Raw genomic sequence first — 21585 nt, 5'->3', positions numbered from 1 at the left:
TCCCCTTCCCCCCAACCTTAAATTACGATTTTGCAACTCCAATACCTGGCCCCATAGTTCTGCCTTTTTATTTATTTATTGTTTGTCCTAGTTTTTATTTTGTCTCTTGCAGCTGGATTGCGTGTGTGTGTGTGTGTCCACTCCCTCAGATGCCTGGCAGAAGCAAGCACAAATCCTGTCTAGAAAATATCATCCTAGACCCCAATAATTCCAAATCATTTTTAAAATGTAATGCAGTAGATTACATTTTAAAAATAATTTGGAATTATTGGGGTCTAGGATGATATTTTCTAGACAGGATTTGCGTTACATTTTAAAAATAATTTGGAATTATTGGGGTCTAGGATGATATTTTCTAGACAGGATTTGTGCTTGCTTCTGCCAGGCATCTGAGGGAGTGGACAGTCTGGGATCACCTCGGTTCAGTTCCAGGGTAAAGAGGAGTAGTGGCTGGCTGCAGTTCTTAGCCTGGTTTCTTTCCCTTCCTTCAGCTCCTGAGAGCAATTTAGGTTTCCAGTTCATGTGACATGGGTCTACCAGTCCTCTCCTTCCTTTGGTACTCCCTGGGTTCTGGGCTTTGGTCCCTCACCTTGTAAAGCTGTCAGCCTTTCAGCTGTTTCTTACCACTTGCCAGTTGCTCTCAGGGATAAATGTGGTTCTAAACGTGGGGTTTACTTCCCTAGATTGTGCCTTTGTGAGCTCTACTATCTTCAAGTTCTTTGATGCTTTCAAGCATAGTTGTGGTGTTTATGTTAGTGTGTGTGCGTTCACATTTTTGTTGTGGAAGTTGTCAGTCATATAAAAAGTCATGAAAATAGTGTAAAACAACCCCCTTTGTCTATTTGACACAACTCCAGTGATGTCTTCTTGGCTTTGATAATTTCCTGGCTTCTGGTTCCAGTCTCTGACTTGGAATTAGCCATTCCAATAAGAAACTCTGGTGTTCTTGATAGTTTCTGTTAGTGGTATTCTTTTAGATGAGATTTTTTTTCTTTCTTTTTTTTTTTTTTTTCTTAGCTTTTAGCAGAGGTCTAAATTATTAATCCATTCTTTTTCTTTTTAATGTATTTTATTGATTTTTTTTTACAGAGTGGAAGGGAGAGGGACAGAGAGCGAGAAACATCGATCAGCTGCCTCCTGCACACTTCCTACTGGGGATGTGCCTGCAACCAAGGTACATGCCCTTGACCAGAATCGAACCTGGGACCCCTCAGTCCGCAGGCTGACGCTCTATCCACTGAGCCAAACTGGCTAGGCTATTATTCCTTTGTTACGAGGAGTTAGTTCATTCTTTATCTTGATGCCTGCAGATATCCTTTAAAGACTCATCGAGGATTCAGAGTTGTCTGTTGCCAGTAGCTTTAGGTGAGTGTTGTGCCATGGATCTTTTAGCAGTCTCGTGAATCAATAGTTATAAAAATAGGAAAACAATTTTAATGTAACATGGTGTCTTTGGTAATGTGTTAAGTGATAAGACATCATTAACATACAGATAAAATTTTATATTTTAACATACTAAAACGACACCTTTTGATGCTTATAAAAAATACTAGAGGCCCGGTGCACGGATTCATGCATTGGTGGGGTCCCTTGGCCTGGCCTGTGGGGATCAGTGGACCTCTTTGCCGCTGCACCCCGGCCTTACTCACCAGCTCGTCGGTCTCTGTCCACACCGATCCCACACAGCACGAAGTAGTGCGGTTAGCGGCAGGCGCCGGGGAGGAGCCTGAGCCTGGGCTGGCGCTGTGCCACTCCTGCTCATCCTGGCCCCTCTGCGCCTGCCACTTGGGCGCACAGGGGGCGTGTCCGTGGGCCATGGGCTTGGCGGTGTCTGGTGCCCATCTTGTCAGCCGAACGGTGCTTCCTCTGTGGGAGCGCACTGACCACCGTCTGTTTGCTTAGACTTTTATATATTGAGATACATTATAGATATTGAGGTTAACACTGATTAACAAATAATTGATGCTAGGGAACATTAAGAGAGCAACTCAGAGTGAGGTCAGACTTCACAGGCTGAAGTACCATCCTTCACACAATTGCCCTTACTGCAGACATCAGCTGCAAGCTGGGGGGTCCCTAGATCACCATGTTTCTGACCAGCTGGCTATAAATTCGGGGTTCCCATGACTCTCAGGTTTAGCAATTTACTAGAACAACTCAAGTGCTATGCTTATGAATTATAGTTTTATTGTAGCAGAAATGGTTCAAAATCAGGACCAGCCAAAAGAAGAAATGCATAGGGTGAAGTTTGGGAGGGTCTGAGCAAGATTTTTCATTGGAGTTAGGACCATCACCCTCTGGCACGTGGATGTGTGACTGCATGGAGTCAGAGCATTGTTGACCAGAGAAGCTAACTCCAGCTTCAGTGTCTAGAGTTTTTATTGGGGTTTCATTATGTAAGTATGATTCATTGGCCATGAGGTTGAACTCAATCTCTAGTTTCCCCTCCCTGGAAATCCTCTATCCTGTAGTTGGTCTTTCTGGGTTGGCCAGCCCCCATCTGGAGTTATCTTGTTAACACCTGAATCCCAAGGACTTCTGTCACTCAGGAAGTCCCAAGGATTTAGAGGGTGCTTCTCAAGAACTGGGACAAAGGCCAGCCAAATTCTTTGTTTTACAGTAGTTGCCAATTCTGTTTTTACAGGTTGATCACTAATACCCTGATGGCTGATTCACTCTAGTCATGTCCATTCTGTGATGGGCTTAGTAACTTAATTTAAAAGTAGTTGATGAGCTTAACAGCTATTTTGAGATCTGCAACAAGTGAATTGTGTTGAAAAGATCTATAATTTCTATGATTGAGAAAGTAAAAGGAACTAGTAATAATACTGTGATGTGTTGTGTCAACAAAAGAACGTTTGTACTTATCAAAAATTTTATAAGCATTGATTCAAGCCAAGTTTGAGGATATGCCTGGAAGCAGGATCTTACTGATTGAGAAAATGCTCTGGAGAGAATGGCAGTTTTACAGCTCATTTTATACATTGGAATCAAAGGAAAGAACATAGGGAAGGTTACATGAAATCCATTAGTGTTAAATTAAGGACGAAGCAAGATAGGGAAATACCTGGGATTGAATAAAAAAGCAAAATGGAGAGATAAATCTTTTGCATTGATGGGTGCAGTATAGATAACATTTAATATTTATAGTAAATAGAGATGGTACGCTGGCAGCAAGATAACAACAAGGAGTCTCATGGTCTTGTACTCTGTGCCAAGGTTGTGCCTCTGAGAGGTCTGGAAAATAAAATTATTCTGCCATTTTAAAGGTTTGTTATCCTAGATGCACAAAAACAATGGGCAGGCTTGCTTAAGGTAAAGATTAACCATTTAGCCGAAACCGGTTTGGCTCAGTGGATGGAGCGTCGGCCTGCGGACTGAAGGGTCCCAGGTTCGATTCCGGTCAAGGGCATGTACCTTGGTTGCGGGCACATCCCCAGCGGGAGGTGTGCAGGAGGCAGCTGATCGATGTTTCTCTCTCATCGATGTTTCTAGCTTTCTATCCCTCTCCTTTCCTCTTGTAAAATATCAATAAAATATATTTAAAAAAAAAAAAAAAAGATTAACCATTTACTAACGAAGCTATAGGCCTGGGGTGTGACTACCTGCCATGACCTGCCCAGTTAGGAATTTGTTATCAGACCATACTGTGTGGGTGCTTTTAGTCACTGAGCTTGTCAGGCCTGCCATGTGGCCACCTGAGCTTGTCAGGTTTATTGCATAGCCCTCTTTTGGTTCACAGTTGTATATATTTATGATGGCAAGAAATTTGTGAGAATCTTTTGATCCCCTTTGAGATCATTACAGAAAGAGTATTGAGGTTCAGAACTAAATTCTTAACTGTTGGGAAAATTTTTCTAGGCTGAGAGACCAAAGAAAAAGGCTGACAACTTGAGCATTACATCAAAAGTTTATTAAGGGAACTTAACATATGAGGTGCATCTTGGGGCTGAGGCAAGAAAACATGGATTTCTGTCCTGTGTGCTGCAAGGCAGATGCTAAAGGGTTATACATGGCAGGATGGGTAGGGGTACTGGTGTGTGAGCTACTCCAGAGAAAGGAAAACACCATACATGCTTGCCTGTTCCAGGAACCAGCACCCCTTTGTATAGGGGTGGGGTTGACTAGATAGGGGATTTATAAAAAGCAGACTGTGCTCTGGCCCAGCTAGATATGGCTGGAGATCCAGCAGCAGCAGTCATGTCATAGAACTGTCAGTGTTTTAAAGATGACTGGGCAAATTGCAAGCCTGGATAGTTCACTATCCTATATAATAAAGAGGTGATATGCAAATTGACCCTCACGCCCTCACAAGATGGCTGCCTATGACCAGGCTGGCAGGGGGGTTAGTGAGGGACGACCAAACGACTGAACAAGCAGGCTGCTTGGAGCGACCAGGCCGGCAGGGGGGTTAGTGAGGGACGACTAGACGACTGAACAAGCAGGCTGCGTGGGGTGACCAGGCCTGCAGGGGGAGGCAGTTAGGGGTGACCAGGCTGGCAGAGGGGGACAGTTGGGGGCGACCAGGCCGGCAGGGGGCACAGTAAGGGGTGACCAGGCCGGCGGAGGGGGCAGTTAGGAGTGACCAGGCCGGCAGGGAGGGGCCAGTTGGGGGCAACCTGGCCGGCAGCGGGGGCAGTTAGGGGTGACCAGGCAGGCAGGCAGGTGAGCGATTAGGAGCCAGCAGTCCAGGATTGTGAGAGGGATGTCGGACTGCCGGTTTAGGCCTGATCCCCAGGATCAGGCCTAAACCGGCAGTTGGACATCACCAGAGGGTTCCCGGATTGGAGAGGGTGCAGGCTGGGCGGAGGGACCCCCCCGTGCATGAATTTCGTGCACTGGGCCTCTAGTCTGTATTATAAAAGCCTAATATGCAAATTGTCCCCATGCGAGTTTGTCCAGGAGACCAATTGCTTGTTATAACGTGTGCTGATCACCAGGGGGTGGCACAGAACAAAGGAAGGCCCTGCCTGGCAGCTGGGGAAAGGAGGCCCCGGCTGGCAGCCAGAAGGCCCCGATCTGCCCTAATCACCGGCCAGGCCTTGGGACCCTACCCATGCACAAATTTTGTGCACCGAGCCTCTAGTATTTAATGAAGATGAACTTAGCAAAGGGAAATCAGGATCTTCTTTTCCTCTTCTTTTTTGTTGTTGTTATTAATCCTCACCTGAGAATATTTTTTTCTCCATTGCTTTTTCAGAGTGGAAGGAAAGGAGGGAGAGAAAGAGGTACACACATGCACATTGATGCAAGAGAGATATATCGACTGGTTGCCTCCCACCGGGGACAGGGATCTAACTGCATCCCAGGTACATGCCCTTGACCGGGAATCGATCCCGTGAACCTTCGGTGCGTGGGCTCATGCTCTAATCACTGAGCACACCTGCCAGGGCTCCCCTACTTTTTATCATGAAAAATTCCAAGTTGAAATAAAAGTTAAAAGAAAAAAATTAGTATGCGCTTCACCTAGATTAAAAATTTAGTATTTTTTCATTTTCACTTCATTCTCTATGTATGTATTATTTTCTTTGGTTGAACCATTTGAAGTTTGCTGCTGACAGTATGACAGTTTACCTCTAGAAATTTCATCATGCATTTTCTAAAAACAAGTATATTCCAAGCATAACCACAATGTAATTATTGTGCTTTTAAAGGCTAATGATCCTCCTATATAATAAAAACCTAATATGCAAATTGTCCCCTCAACCGAGAGTTTGACTGCTTGCTATGACATGCATTAACCATCAGGGGGTGGTGCAGAACATGGCGGGTGTCGACGATGCGGTGCTGGCAGCAGGCGGCAGTGGAGGCGCTGCCGGCCCCAATGGGCCCCGATGAGAGTGGGACTGCAGCGGGATGGTGGAGCAGGTGAGCGGACGGCACCAGGCCAAGGCGGGTGCAAGCAGGGGCCCGATTTCCCTGCAGATGGCGACCCGTGGTGGGGGGTGGTGGGTGGATGGCAGTTATCAACCTCCCACAGCACCCGGGCTGGGGGCTGCGAACTCTTGCTGGCTACCTGGGAGTGGGGGTGATGGGGACGGAGGTGTGGTGAGAAATGTGGGGTGCCCGCCGAGCTCGCTCTCACTCCCCCTACTACCTCCCCTGGGACACAAGGGCTCGCATGCTGGGGAAGCCCCCAAGGAGCCTGTCTTGCACCTATGTGGTCTTGTCCAAGACTGCAGGGCCCAGTTGGGCTCCCCGTGGGTTTGCGCAGGAGCCGGTCTGCGAGGCCGGCCGGGAGAGAGTGCGCTGCCTGCCCAGCTTTGGTGTGGCGCCAGTGGGTGGCCTAGAGGCCCACACTGCACGCTGACCCGCGGCGTCCGGCCGTGCTCACCGCATCTCCACATGGGGACTTGGGCTCCGTGACTCAGGCGGAGGGGGGCGCGTGGGGGTCTGGGAACCCAGGTGCTCCCCAGGGCCCAGAGGTCAGCTGGGACCTGCCCTTCCATGCCAGATGCTCACGCTTCAATTGCCGGCCAGGCCTAGGGACCACAGCCATGCATGAATTTCATGCACTGGGCCCCTAGTCCTATATAATAAAAGCCTAATATGCTAAGTGTCCGGTCAATCCATCGGCCATTCAGCCAATCAAAGCGTAATATGCTAATGGTTTGCTAAGGCTGCTCAACTCGCTATGACATGCACTGACCACCAGGGGGCAGACAGTCGACTGGTCGACCAGTCCATATGACGTGCACTGACCACCAAGGGGTAGACGTTCGACTGGTAGGTTAGCTTGCTGCTGGGGTCCGGCTGATAGGGACTTGAGCAAGGGGCCGGACACACACTGGAGCCCTCCCCAGGTCCCACCCGGCTGGCCAACCTCCCGTGTCTCTCCCCGCCTGATAGTGCACCGGTGGGGTCCCTCAGTCTGGCCTGCGCCTTCTCACAATCTGGGACCCCTTGAGGGATATCGGAGAGCCGGTTTCAGCCGGATCCCACACGGGGAGTGCCGCTCAGCCAGAAGCCGCATTCACGGCTGGCAAGCACAGTGTCAGTTGCAGGAGCCTCTCCTGCCTGTCCCACCTCCGTGGCAGCCCTAAGGATGTCTGACTGACGGCTTAGGCCTGCTCCAGGATATCCCCCAAGGGTTCCCGGACTGCGAGAGTGGGGGACACCCCCCCCCTCCCCCAGTGCACCAATTTTGTGCACCGGGCCTCTAGTAATTACATAATTTCATATACTATTTAGCCCCTATTTAAACTTTCCCATTTGTCTTAAATATCTTCTCGCTTTTTTTCTCCAAACCATTCGTTCAGGGTTTACTCATTGTGTCTGACTTTTTGAAGAGTATGGCCCATGGGTCTTGTAGAAACTTTCTACTTGGCTCTGGTAATACCTGTATTTCCTACAAACTGAAAATTAGGTCTAGTGAATCAAGTAGATTTAGGTGCAGCATTGTGGATCAGGGAAGCCTCTGTCATGCGGTTTGCTTGCTGAACCGCGATGCTGCATGGTGAGGCAGCATTTGTAATCACGTACTCTGGTCCTGTGGTGCTGTGCAGTATTGCTCTCCATCATCCTAGTGGTATTGGCATCTGTTGGGTCTCTGAATACAGGACAGTCTTTTTTATGGTCTGAAGTTAAACTCCATTTGACAACATTTCTGTAATGCTTGAAAAAATGTGATAATTCCTACTATCCTGGAAATGAGATTTTGCTGTCAGCATGTAAAAGTTAAATTGTTTTTCCCTTTAGTTTGTCTTATTTTTAACCACTTAGTAGAATAATGTAAGGCAAAACTGTTTGTTTGTTTTTTAAATATGTAAGTTTTGCCCTTTCTAGTCAAAAGAGTGAGAAAGCTCTGTATGAATTTTCAAAGTCTTGTATGGCAACTTGACGCAAAACGAAGCCAGTGTTTTCATTAGTTAATGCTTTTCATTGTTTTCCTTTGGCTCAGTCTCTGTATATTTCTTTCTGGTCTTAACAGAAGTTGGGATAATATTAGACAGTTGGAATATTGTAATTCAAAAATGGAGAGGGACTTTTATCTGAAATTTTGCATTCTTATGTTATTCAAAAAGCTCCTTGTGGCCCAGCCAGTATGGCTCAGTGGTTCAGTGTTGATCCATGCACCAAGAGGTCACTGGTTCGATTCCCTGTTAGGGCACATGCCTGGGTTGCGGGCTTGATCCCTGGTGGGGAGCATGCAGGAGACAGCTGATTGATGATGTTTCTCTCTCCCCCTTCCTCTCTCTGTAAAATCAAAAATTTTAAAAAAAGCACCTTGTGTCCTTCCCTATTGCAACTCTTCCTTCAACTTATAGTCTATACTTTTATTTATTTTAAACTCTTACTTTTGCTAAGTTTTAAAAAAATGTTCTTATTGATTTTAGAGAGGGGGAGGGAGGAAGGAGAGAGAAAGAATCATAGATGTGAGAGACCAACATGGATCGGCTGCCTCCTGCACTCTCCCTACTGGGGATTGAGTCCACAAATCCCCAGGTATGTGCCCTGACCAGAAATGAACCAGTGATCTTTTGGTGCATGGGACAATGCTCAACCAACTGGCCATGGTGACCAGGACTATACTTTTTAAAAGTGTAACAAGTTCATCCTGAAAATTTTAAAGAAGTGGTGTGGTAAGCAATAGAAAGTGGTAAGCTTAAATATCCTAGAGAGAAGAGTGAATACTTGTTACAGAACCAGGGTAGCTTACTAAGATAGGCTACATTGATATTTGTGTAGATTAAAATATTCCTAAATCTTGAAGTAGCCTTGTAAAGAGAAGTGCATGAAAGGAGTCCTGGGATGTTTTCAAAGTTGGGGAATACAACATCATGTAATTATTGTATACCAATGGGAATTCTATCTAGTGCTAAGAGAGTGGATACAAAAGACAGTGATGGGTTAGATAACACAGTGAAAGGGTTGAATTTAAACAGTTTATCTGTTACTGTAGCAGTAGAGGGTAGCAGTCAGTTGGTGAATTTGGTGGTGGGAAAGTCTTTCGTTTTCTTAGCAAATAACAAGCTTATCTGTTGAGATTGGGGTAGTATTCTTGAATGCTTGAGACATGAGATTATAAATTTACAGTTTTTCAGCCATGCTGACCAACTTAAGCTCTGGGCATGGTAGGCAGGGAGTTGGGTTAGGGTTTTGCCACAAAATTGACAGGAAGAGGAGGGAGAAAATGGAGAAAAGCAATGAGTCGCTATAGTGGTTGACAATCCATGGAATGTAAACTGAATTAGGACAGTGAAAAAGTGGTCATGATGGAGGTAATGGTTACATGAAAGAATTGTTGGGGGGAGATTGTTAGTGTTAGAAAGAATGATTAGAGGTGGTTTCGAGTGTGAGGTGCTTGAAACAAAGATTCCAGAGGTATTGCAGTCATTGGCGATGAGTGGTCGAGGTTGTGACCTGGAGACAGGTGGCTTAAAAGGAGGGGTCTATAGTTTGAAGTAAGGATGTTAAAGAATTGAGGGGGCAGGTTGTTGAAAGGATTGTATGTTGCCAAGAATGTATGATGGTAGTGGAAAAGGAGGTACAGCAGGTACCAAAGTCCTTAAAGTGTATACAGACAAGAGGATTAATAGGAAAAAGGGGCGGTTGCCATTACTGGTCCACACCAGTCTAAATCTTTTATGACATTCCAGCATCACCCTTTTCTGATTTCTGGCAGCAAAATGGGTTGAATTACAGTGGATGAAGTCGGATGCATATAGTGTTCCAGTTGACTTCTGAGAAACTATACTTTGGGGTCTTGCAAATGCCCCAGACTTTTCTTTGAAGGGTCTAGCACTTCCTTTTTTCTGTGGCTGTGAGCTGTCCTGGCACCCAGGTCTGAGGAAATCAAGTTAATTGCTTCTGGGCAGGGTGTGTTTTAGTTAATGTGATGCTTAAAAGGTGATGTCACAGGGCTTACTCGGGTTATTTTGCCCTTATGATGCTATAGTAATGAACTGTTATTTCACTGTTTTACAGAGTGCTTATGATTTCACGTATTTTTGCTGAATTTGTAAAAAGAGGCACATCGATGATGGATTAACAGGAACATTGAAATTCTGTGCACAGTTTCAAATTGGAGCATATTGAATTTTCACCCTAGTTCAGCAGCTCTGCTGCTCACTTAAATGCAGATGAATGAAGACCCCATTCGGGAAGACACCTGGCCAGCGGTCCAGAGCTGATGCAGGTAGGCAGTGCAGTTCTCTGCATACCTTAAGTGTGATAAACTGAAAATAGTTATAAAGTTGTAGAATACTTTCACATAGTTCCTAGTTGTTTGCTCTTCTTAAAGCTTTGTGATTTGCAGTATTTCATACACATACATGGGAAAAAACAGGTTTAAGTTTTTTGAGAGGCAGGATCATATTAATTTTTGTCCTGTTGTAGATGTCCAGTAAATTTAGCAAGTGAATTGTAAACACCCAGTTATAATAGGATTACAATCAATAAAGGAATTATTTCATTTTGAAGGAGGAAGTGAAAATGAGATGAATAGATGAGCATTAGATTTACTAAGATTTAGGATATTTATAACAATTTGAAGGAAAAAAGATAAACTTGCAGGTTTTGTATATTTACTTGAAAGAACTTTACTGGAATGCAATGTATGAAAATGAATATTTAAAAGAAATTATAATTTTTGTAGCAGACAGCTAATACAACTGGAATAGAAGTTTAGACTTTGCATGATCTTTACCCATCCTCAAAACAAAGATAAATCTTAATAGGCTACACTATAAACTAAGTAAGTGATGTTTTCTGTGGGACCCAGGTTCTTCTCCATTACAGAACACACTTGAAAAAAATGTGTCATAACATTTTGAGGTTCTTTGATAAATGAATCTGAGAATTACGCTAGTGAAATTATTAATCTTACAGAAATGGTTGCTATGTGATTTAGAACTATTTCTTATGTTTATTAACTATAGTGTTTGGAATTCCTTTATAGAAGAGCCACAGGGATTCAGATTTTTAAGTACCACTCATCTCCTTTTTATTTTAGTTTCTCTTTTATTGTATTACATTATAATGATAGTATTGATGTAACTATTCAATATTTGTCAGTAAGATTAACTTTCAGTAGTGATGACAGACTGAAGTGTAAGTGATCTGAGAGTTTGTTATTCTGTTCCCAGCTCTCATCAGCCCTGTCCTGCTCTCATTATTCATATGAACATTGGTGCATTTTGTATCTTCTTGAGCCTTGGTTTTTCTCATCTAAACAATGGAACTGTTAGGGTAGGTACTTGTTGGGGATATTATGAGGTATAAATGAGCTTATGCATGTTTGGTGCTTAGCTAGGTTCCTGGCACATTATAGCTGCTGTACAACAAGCATTATTATTGGTGATCATACTATTTACAATGAAATATTTTCTATTTCAATTTAATAGTTGTAGAAATTGCCATCAGGTTTTTGTTGATCAGTGAAATCTCCCACATTTCTGTTATTTAAATAGTTTGGTTTTCCCAAGTTCTTTTTATGCACACCATTTCAAATTCAATATTCTTATTTTCTTCATTGAGTTTGAAATCATCTTTGGAGGAGAGTGAGCTGATTAAGGTGATGTGTGTATGGTATAAGTAATTGAAAGAGCTAAACCAGAGGGTATTACTATTTTTAAGGGAGAGATTGTGAATCCTGGCAAGTATGTTGATCTTCTGTTTTCTATTTTTATTTTTGGTGTTTTAGGGCGTCTCCAGTATAGTAACTTTTTATGCTTAATATATAGTAAATGAGATATTAGTTACCACTGTACTTTTAAGAAAATGTCTGCATGGCCTCTGCAGCAATCTGGTGATGTATTTATGTTATTAAAAAATTTGAATTTAAGAGAGTTCACAGAAAGATTTTTATTGAAAGGGGGAAAGGACTGAGGTTAGTAGCCATTGGTGAAGAATCATTCATTTCTATAAAAATTGGCTTTTTATAATTGAAAACTTAGGATTCTAGAAGCTTTTGCTAATTACTTTTAAGTATTTTCCAATTTCACATTTCTTACATATGTTTTGGAGTGGTGTCTTCATTTCAGGTGCTTTAGCGGCCAGTGGAAAATTAAGTAAAGCAACAGTCTCTTTGTCTACACTGTATAAAAAATGGGTTGATGGATTTTTTTCAATAACAAAAACAAGCTCGTTGCTTTTGGCATTGCTAAACACACCTCAGAATATACAATTTTAAATAAGTTCACATGGGAACATATACTTTCCAGAAAGGAAGCCACTTTTCTGGAAGGCAGCAACCCATGTGGTCTACCAAGTTACAAACCTGTTTTCCACTAAGTGTTTTTTGAGCTTTGCATTAAAAAACGATTTAATAGTAGAACAAACAATAATGTGATCTTACATTTATGACTCTTCCTTATTTCTTAGAGCATGTGGCATTAAGCTAAAGACAAGTGGTACTCTGTTGGCCTGTTGTTAGGCCATGAGGTCATACTGTTTTCCACTTATGTGATAGAACCTATTTTAGAAAGATTGCTGGCTCCTGGTCAATATTGATTATAAAATTGTCTTAATCATTCTTCTTGTTAACGAAGACTAAGAGTCTATTGCTGTTAAATCCCTCTATCAGTAATGAATGTGCCCTTTACAAATAAAGAAAATTCACGGAAAGAGGGTTTTGTTTTGTTTTTCTTATGTAACAGGAAGCCCAGGTAGGCATTCCAGAGTTGGTATGGTGGTTCAGCTATGCCCTTAGGCGGTGCCATCTCAAAGGTAAAAGCTGGGGGCTTCAACAGTCCAGCTCCTAAGGCGTCTTTTTCTAGGTGGATAGCTGGGCTTCTCACGTGGAGGTTCCCAGAGGAAGTGTCCTGAGAGGAACTGGAACAGCTGCGTGGTCTCTTCTGTCTGAGCCTCCGAAGTCTTACAGGTTCACTTCTGTTGTATTCTGTTCCTTGAGGCAGTCCAGGCGCCTGCCCAGATTTCAAGGGAGGGAGCATGTGCTGTGCTGAATGAGAGGCATGTCAAAGAATTTAAACTGCCTCCATGGTAAATATTGGGTAGTGTTTAACATAGAGTGTGAGTGATCAATGAAAATTAGAAAATTGAATTTTTACGTTTTTTAATATATCTAGTTTAATATATTCGGGATTTTTATTTTAAAGATAACAGGTTTATATACCTAATGCCATTAGGCAGCAAGTCCTATGGTATGGTATAACTTTTTTCATATATTTTTCCTGAGTTAGCCTCCATTTTTACTATTTTACCAAGTAGCTGCAATTTTCCTCCTTTTATGGCATACTTTAATAAAAATTCACAGTTGAAAATGTCAAATAGTGCCAAAGACTTACAGCAAAAAGGTAGGCACTCCAGCCCTGGCTGGTGTGGTTCAGTTGGTTGGAGTGTCATCTCGTACAACAAAAGGTGGCCGGTTCAATTCCTAGTCTGGGCACATACCCAGGTTGTGGGTTCGATCCCCGATTGGTGCATGTGTGGGAGGCATCCAGTGGATCTCTCTCTATCTCTCTCCCCCCTTCTCTATAAAATCAGTATTTAAAAAAATTATTCAACAGTTATAAGATCTATTTTTTTTTAAAGTTAGGCACTCCATTTATTCTAATTTTTACCTTCCAAATTTGTAAATAATGAGTATACAAATTTCTCTTGTTCTGACAATTTTGATATTATATATCGAAATCTGTTGAGGATTTTGGCTTATTCACATAATATCTCCCTCTTTCATCGGACTCCTAATAAAGAGTTTGGCTGAAATTATTTTTATTGTGTCCAGCCCGTGTGGCTCAATGGTTGAATGTCAACCTATGAACCAGGAGGTCAGGGTTCGATTCCCGGTCAGGATACATGACCCGGTTGTGGGCTCAGTCCCCAGTGTGGGGTGTGCAGGAGGCAGCCGATTAATGATTCTCTCATCATTGATGTTTCTATCTCTCCCCCTTTCCATTCGTCTCTGAAATCAATAAAAATATTTTTTTAAATATATATTTATTGCATCTGTTATAATCACTGTATAAATACTGAACCCTTTTGAACCAAGTACATTTTTCAGAAATGCATATAGAAGATGGGTTGTTGTTTTTTTGAGACCTTTTGTTCACATTGTCTTTATTCTACTCTCATGCTCAGTCTTTGGTGGGGTAATAGATTCTAGGTTAGAAATGACTTTGTAAAAAATCCTCACTGGAGGATATATTTAGAGAGAGGAAGGGGGAATGAGAGGGTGGAGTTAAGGAAGTGGGGAGAATTAGGAGAAACATTGATGTGAGAGAGAAACATCGATCTATTATTACCTCTCATATGTGTCTTGACCACGAATCGAACCCATGACCTTTCCAGTGAATGGGAGGACATTCCAACCAGCTGAGCTACAACATCCAGGGCTATTTTCCAACCTTTTGTCCTGACTGGGAATCGAACCGTGACCTCCTGGTTCATAGGTCAATGCTCAACCACTGAGCCACCCTGCCAGGCTATTTTCCAACCTTTAAAAAAAATTTCAGTAAGGATTTAAAATATCTTTTTTGTTCTATCTGTTTATTTCTTTTTTTAAATTTATTAAATTGATTGGGATGACATTGTCAACAGGAACATACAAGTTTCAGGTGTGGGTCTCTATGTTACAAAATCTGTATATTGCACTGTTTGTCCACTACCCAGAGTGAAATATTCTTCTGTCACCTTATATTAGGATCCTAGGATCCCCTTCTCTCCCCACCCCCTTCACTATGGCAACCACCACACTGCTGTTTGTGTTCATGAGTTTTAGTTTGATATCTTACATATGAGTGAAATCATGTGGTTTTTAGCTTTTGTGACTGACTTAGTTCACTTAGCATAATCTTCTCAAGGTCCACCCATGATGTTGCAAATGGCGCTATTTCATCCTTTCTTATGGCTGAGTAGTGTTCCATTGTGTGTGTGGACCACATTTTCTTTATCCAGCCCTCTATCATGGGACACTTTGGTTAAGTACATGATTTCAAGTTTTTCGGGTGTATACCCAGGAGTGGGATTGCTGAGTCTTATGATAGCTCTATTCTTAATTTTTTGAGGAATTGCCAGACTGCTTTCCATAGTGGTTGTACCAGTCTACATTCCCACCAGCAGTGAATGAGGGTTCCCTTTTTTCCACAACCTCTCCAACACTTGTTATTACTTGTCTTATTGGTAATGGCCACTCTAACAAGTGTAAGGTGGTATCTCACTTTAGTTTTGATTTGCATTTCCTTATTACCAGTGAGGTTGAACATCTTTTCATATATCTGTTGGTTTGTATATCTTCTTGGGAGAGGTGTATTTTCAGGTCTTCTGCCCGCTTTTTGATTGGGTTTTTTGGTGTTGAGTTTTACGAATTCTTTATATATTTTGGAAAATAAACATTCGTTGGAGCTACTGTTTGCAAATATCACCTCCCCTCTGGTTGGCTGCCTCTTTGTTTTGTTGTCCGTTTGTTTTGCTGTGCAGAATCTTTTGAGTTTGATGTAGTCCATTCGTTTATTTTTGCTTTTACTTCCCTTGCCTTTGGGGTCAGGTTCATAAAATGTTCTCTACAACCCAGATCTATAAATGTGGTACCTGTATTTTCTCCTATGTAACTTACTGTTTCGGGTCTTATGTTTAGGTCTTTGATCCATTTTGAATTAATTTTTGTACCTGCAGACAAACTGTAATCCAGTTTCATTTGTTTGCATGTGGCTTTCTAGTTTCCCCAGCACCATTTATTGAATAGACCATCTTTACTCCATTGTGCGTTTCTGCCTCCTTTGTTGAAAATTATCAGTTCATATGCATGTGGTTTTACAGCTGGGCTCTCTATTCTGTTCCATTGATCTGTGTGTCTATTTCTCTGCCAATACTGAGCTGTTTTGATTATCGTAGCTCTGTAGTATAAGTTGAAGACAGGTAGCGTGATACCTCCCGTTTGTTCTTCCTCAGGATTGCTTTGGCTATTCAGGGTCTTTTGTGGTTCCATACATATCTGATGATTTCTCGTTCTATTTCTTTAAAAAATGACATTGGGATTTTGATGGGGATTGCATTAAATCTGTATATTGCTTTGGGTAACATGACCGTTTTAACTGTTGATTCTTCCAATCCATGAACACGGGATATTTTTACATTTTGTTGTGTCTTTTTCAATGTCTTTTTAATAATGCTTTGTAATTTTCAGTGTATAGGTCTTTCACATCTTTTGTTAACTTTATTCCTAGGTACTTTATTCTTTTGGTTGCTATTGCAAAAGGAATTGTTTGTTTTTCATTTCTTTTTCTGAAGTTTTGTTGTTAGTATACACGAAGGCAATGGATTTGTGCATGTTGATTTTGTATCCTGCAACTTGACTGTATTTGTGTATTGTTTCTAAGAGTTTTTTGGTGGAGTCTTTAGGGTTTTCTATATACAGAATTAGGCCGTCTACAAAAAGTGACAGTTTGACTTCCTCATTCCCTATTTGGATGCCTTTTATTTCTTTCTCTTGCCTTATTGCTCTGGCTAGGACTTCCAGCACTGTGTGTAATAAGAGTGGTGAGAGTGGACATCCTTGTCTGGTTCCTGATCTTAGGGGAAAAGCTTTCAGTTTTTTGCCATTTGAGTATGATGTTAGCTGAGGCCTTTATTATGTTGAAATACTGTCCTTCTATTCCTGTTTTATTGAGGGTTTTAATCATAAATGTATGTTATATCTTATCAAATGCTTTTTGTGCATCTATTGATAAGATCATATGATTTTTATCCTTTCTTTTATTAATGTGGCGTACTCTGCAATTGATTTGTGTATGTTGAACCATCCTTGTGCCCCTGGAATGATCCTCACTGGATTGTGATGTATAATTTTTGTGATGTACTGTTGTGTTAAATTTGCTAGTATTTTGTTTAGGATTTTAGATCTGTATTCATCACAGATATTTGTCTATAGTTTTCTTTTTGTGTGTTATCTTTGCCAGGTTTTGTCATAGAATGTAGTAGGCATTATTGCCTCTTTAATTTTTTGTAAGAATTTGAGAAGGATAGGTTTAAAATCTTATTTGAATGTTTGGTATAATTGACTGGTGAAGCCAGCTCATCCTGGACTTTTGTTTTTTGGGAAGTTTTTTTTTTTTTTAATATATTTTATTGATTTTTTTACAGAGAGGAAGGAAGAGGGACAGAGAGTTAGAAACATCGATGAGAGAGAAACATCAATCAGCTGCCTCCTGCACACCTCCCACTGGGTATGTGCCCGCAACCAAGGTACATGCCCTTGACCGGAATCGAACCTGGGACCCCTCAGTCCGCAGGCCGACGCTCTATCCACTGAGCCAAACCGGATTTGGCTGGGAAGTTTTTGATAGTTGTTTCAATTTCCTCACTGCTGATTAGTTTATTTAGATTTTCTAATTCTTCATGATTTAGTCTAAGAAGGATATATAAATTTCTAGGAACTTATCCATTTCTTCTAGGTTATTGAATTTGGTGGCATATAATCTTTCATAATATTCTAGTATGATCCTTTGTATATTTGTAATGCCTGTGGTGACTTCTCTCTCATTTTTCATTTTGTTTATATGGGTCTTTTCCCTTTTTTGCTTACTGAATCTAGACAGGGGATTGTAAATTTTATTAATATTTTCAAAGAACCAACTCTTTGTTATATTAAAATTTTGTAGTCTTCTTGTTCTCTTATTTCATCTTATTCTGCTCTAATTTTTATTATTTCTTTTCTCCTTGCTGACTTTGGGTTGCTTTTGTTCTTTTTTTGTAGTACCTATAAGATGTGATGTTTGCTCTTGTTTCTTGAGATAGACCTGTAACGATATAAACTTCCCTCTTGTTACTGCTTTCGCTGCATCCCAGAGGTTTTGATATTTTGTATTGTCATTCTCATTTGTCTCTATATATCTTTTGATCTCATCTTTTATTTCTTCTTTGACCCTGTCATTTTTTGGTAGTATGTTGTTTAATCTCCACATATTTGTGGGTTTCTTTTCTTCCTTTCTGCAGTTGATTTCTAGTTTCAAGGCATCATGGTCAGAGAATTTGCTTTGTATAATTTCAATCTTATTGAATTTGTTGATGCTTGTTTTGTGACCCAACATAAAGTCTTCCTTGAGAATGTTCCAGGTGTGCTGGAGAAGAATATATAATCCTATGTTCTGGAATGAAATGTTCTGTAAATGTCCATTTGGTCTAGTGTTTTATTTAATGCTGGTGTTTATTGATTTTTTATTTGGTTGATCTGTCTAGAGCTGTCAATGGAGTATTAAGGTCTCCAATTATGATAGTGTTTTGATCCGTTTCTTTCTTTAGTTCTGTGAGTAGTTTTATATATTTTGGTGCTTCCTGGTTGGGTGCATATATATGTATTAAGAAGTGTTATGTTTTCTTGATGTAGTGTTTTCTTTATCATTATAAAGTATCCATCTTTGTCTCTTTTTTCTTTGTTATCTTGAAATCTATGTTGTCAGATATAAGGATGGCTACACCTGCTTTATTGTGTATGTTATTTGCTTAGAGAGTCATTTTTCACCCTTTTACTTTGAATCTACCTTTTTATTTGCAGCTAAGATATGTCTCTTATAGGCAGCATATGGTTGGGTTTTTTTTTTTTAATATATATATATTTTTTATATATTTTATTGATTTTTTACAGAGAGGAAGGAAGAGGGATAGAGAGCTAGAAACATCGATGAGAGAGAAACATCGATCAGCTGCCTCTTGCACACCTCCTACTGGGGATGTGCCCGCAACCAAGTTACATGCCCTTGACCGGAATCGAACCTGGGACCCTTCAGTCCGCAGGCTGATGCTCTATCCACTGAGCAAAACCGGTTTTGGCTTTTTTTTAATATATTTTATTGATATTTTACAGAGAGGAAGGGAGAGGGATAGAGAGCTAGAAACATCGATGAGAGAGAAACATCGATCAGCTGCCTCCTGCACACCTCCCACTGGGGATTGGCCCACAACCAAGGGTACATGCCCTTGACTGGAATCGAACCTGGGACCCTTCAGTCCGCAGGCAGACGCTCTATCCACTGAGCCAAACCGGTTTCGGCAAGGGTTTTGTTTTTTAATCCACTCTGCTACTCTGTGCCTCTTTATTGGTGAATTCAGACCATTTACATTTAGGGTAATTATTGATATATGAGGATTTCCTATAGCCATTTTATTTTTTGTTTTATGGTAGCTCTGTGCCTCCATTGGTTCTTTTCCTTTATGTTTCTGTCTGTTATTTTTGTTTGGTGTTATTCCATACTTCTTTCATCTGTTTCCCTTTTTTTAAAAAAGCTATATGTCCTGGTTTGGGATTTTTATGTGTGATTACCATTAGGTTTATAAAGAATGAAGTTACATATATAATCCGTAGTTTTTTTCCTTTTGAGTGCATCTGACTTTCATCTTCCTTTGCCAGTTCAGACCTTTCCCCTTCCTTTGTATGTTTTTGTTGTCACAAATTATCCGTTTATGCTGTAATTTTTTTGGTAATCTTACTCGTAGTATTGTTACCTTATGTTTTATGTTTCAGGTAGAATAACTCCCTTGAGTATTTCCTGCAATGGAGGTTTTCTGGTGATAAAATCCCTCAGCTTCTGTATGTCTGGGAATATCTTTATTTCTCTTTTATATTTAAAGGGTAATTTTGCTGGATATATTATTTATGGCTGATAATTCCTCTCTTTCAGACATTTGAATATTTGGTTCCACTCTCTTCTGGATTATAGAGTTTCTGCTGAGAAATCAGATGAAATTCAGATGGATTTTCCTTTGTAGGCCACTTCCTTCTTTTCCCTGGCTGCTTTGAGAATTTTTTCTTTTAATTTTTGACAGCTTCAATACCAAGTGCCTTTGAGAGGGCCTCTTTGGATTGAGATAACTAGGTGTTCTATTTGCTTCTTGGATTTGAGGATTTAGTTCTTTACATAGATTTGGGAAGTTCTCATCCACTATCTATTGTTTTAATAGACTCTCCATTCCATGCTCCCTGTCTTCCTCCTCTGCACTGTCTATAATTCTAATATTGCTTTTTCTGATGCAGTCAGATAGGTCTCGTAGAGCTTTTCATTTTTCTTTATTCTCAGGTCTCTCTCTTCTTCCCTCTGTGTCATTTCTAGATTTCTATCTTTGGTATCACTAATTCTTTTCTCTATTGGTTGGTTCTGTTTTCTATGCTCAGTAGATCACTCTTTATCTCCTTAATAATTGCATGCTTCATTTCCAGGATTTCTGATGGGTTCTTTTTTAAAATTTCAATTTCCTTGGTAAAATACTCATTTTGTTCATTGATTTGTTTTCTGAGTGCACTGAATTGCCTGTCAGTATTTTCTCTCATCTGAGTATTTTCAGAACTGCAGTCTTGAAATCTCTTGTCATTTATATAACATATTTCCATGTGTTCCAGCCTGCTTTCTAGGGATTTTTCATTTTCTTTCTGGTCATTTTCGTTGCTATGGTTTTTCAAGGTCTTTGCTATCCTTCTTTGTTTTTGCATTTATCTCTGAAGAGGTCTTTCTACTATATTCTAGTAGATGGTGCTGAATCACAAGATTTTTTACCTCTGTGGTCTTCCAGATTTGAACCTTCACAACTTCCATAGGACAGTACAGCTGCACTGCTTGGGGGTGGGGTATGTTTTATCCTCCCCATAATGGTCGCCATTATGCCCCAGGCACCCATCCTGGAGATCAGTCACAGAGGGAAACAGTGATTCAATTGCATCAGCTCTTGGTTTACAGATAATATGCTCCTGGACCTGACTATAAGGGCAGTGGGAAGCGATTCTTGGGAGTTTAAGCAGCGGCAGGGTTCTATGGCTCTCTTTCTCTGTCTAAAACACCACTGCCTGGCCGGACAGTGGGGGTCTCTCAGGTATGTGTGAGTTAAGCAGGGATTTCTTTGTTAAATTATATAAGGTAACTTGTTGAAATGTCTGTGGGAGAGGAAAAGTTGCGCCCTTACACTGCCATTCCTCTGATATCGCTGTTATTTATTTCATAGATGTAAGTAGCTTATACTTCTGAGGCTCAACATTATTTTTAAAAAAAATATTGATTTTTTTACAGAGAGGAAGGGAGAGGGGAGGGATAGAGAGTTAGAAACATCGATGAGAGAGAAACATCGATCATCTGCCTCCTGCATACCCCCTCCTGGGGATGTGCCTGCAACCAAGGTACATGCCCTTGACCGGAATCGAACCTGGGACCCTTCAGTCCGCAGGCCGATGCTCTATCCACTGAGCCAAACCAGTTAGGGCAACATTATATATATATATCTTTTAATTTAATAAATCTTTACTGTTCAGATTATTACAATTGTTTCTCCTTTTTACCCCCATAGCTCCCCTCCACCCGGTTCCCACCCCACCCTTTGCCCTTACCTCCCCTACACTGTCCTCATCCATAGGTGTACGATTTTTGTCCAGTCTCTTCCTGCACCCTCCATACCCCTTTCCCACTGAGAATTATCAGTCCACTCCCTTTCTATGCCCCTGATTCTATTATATTCACCAGTTTATTCTGTTTCTCAGATTTTTAATTCACTTGAATTTTAGGTTCACTTGTTGATAGATATGTATTTGTTGTTCATGATTTTTATCTTTACCTTTTTCTTCTTCCTCTTCTTAAAGAATACCTTTCAGCATTTCATATAATACTGGTTTGGTGGTGATGAACTCCTTTAGCTTTTTCTTATCTGTGA

General features: G+C 41.0%; 1 protein-coding gene across 8 annotated transcripts in view; it reads left to right on the top strand.

Moving 5' to 3' along the window:
- Positions 1–21585, top strand: part of SPIN1 (spindlin 1) — a 109955-nt gene that overhangs the window by 24032 nt on the left and 64338 nt on the right. For 2 of the 8 annotated variants that reach the window (XM_080670355.1, XM_080670356.1), the window contains exons 2-4: positions 9928–10138; positions 11088–11190; positions 12720–12823. The exons of 1 other annotated variant lie outside the window; for it this stretch is intronic. In XM_080670355.1, the coding sequence (XP_080526481.1) occupies positions 11122–11190; positions 12720–12823 (173 nt within the window). In that variant the 5' untranslated portion in view covers positions 9928–10138; positions 11088–11121. Of the gene's footprint in view, positions 1–9927; positions 10139–11087; positions 11191–12719; positions 12824–21585 lie in introns of those variants that run through there. 5 more of the 8 variants (XM_080670358.1, XM_080670360.1, XM_080670359.1 and 2 more) reach the window with 4 other exon arrangements.

This window comes from Plecotus auritus, assembly GCF_963455305.1.
Source record: "Plecotus auritus genome assembly, chromosome: 5".
NCBI classification, from domain to species: Eukaryota; Metazoa; Chordata; class Mammalia; order Chiroptera; family Vespertilionidae; genus Plecotus; species Plecotus auritus.
The sequence above is the reverse complement of the archived record's forward strand: the minus strand, read 5'-3'. Positions and strand labels throughout refer to the sequence as shown.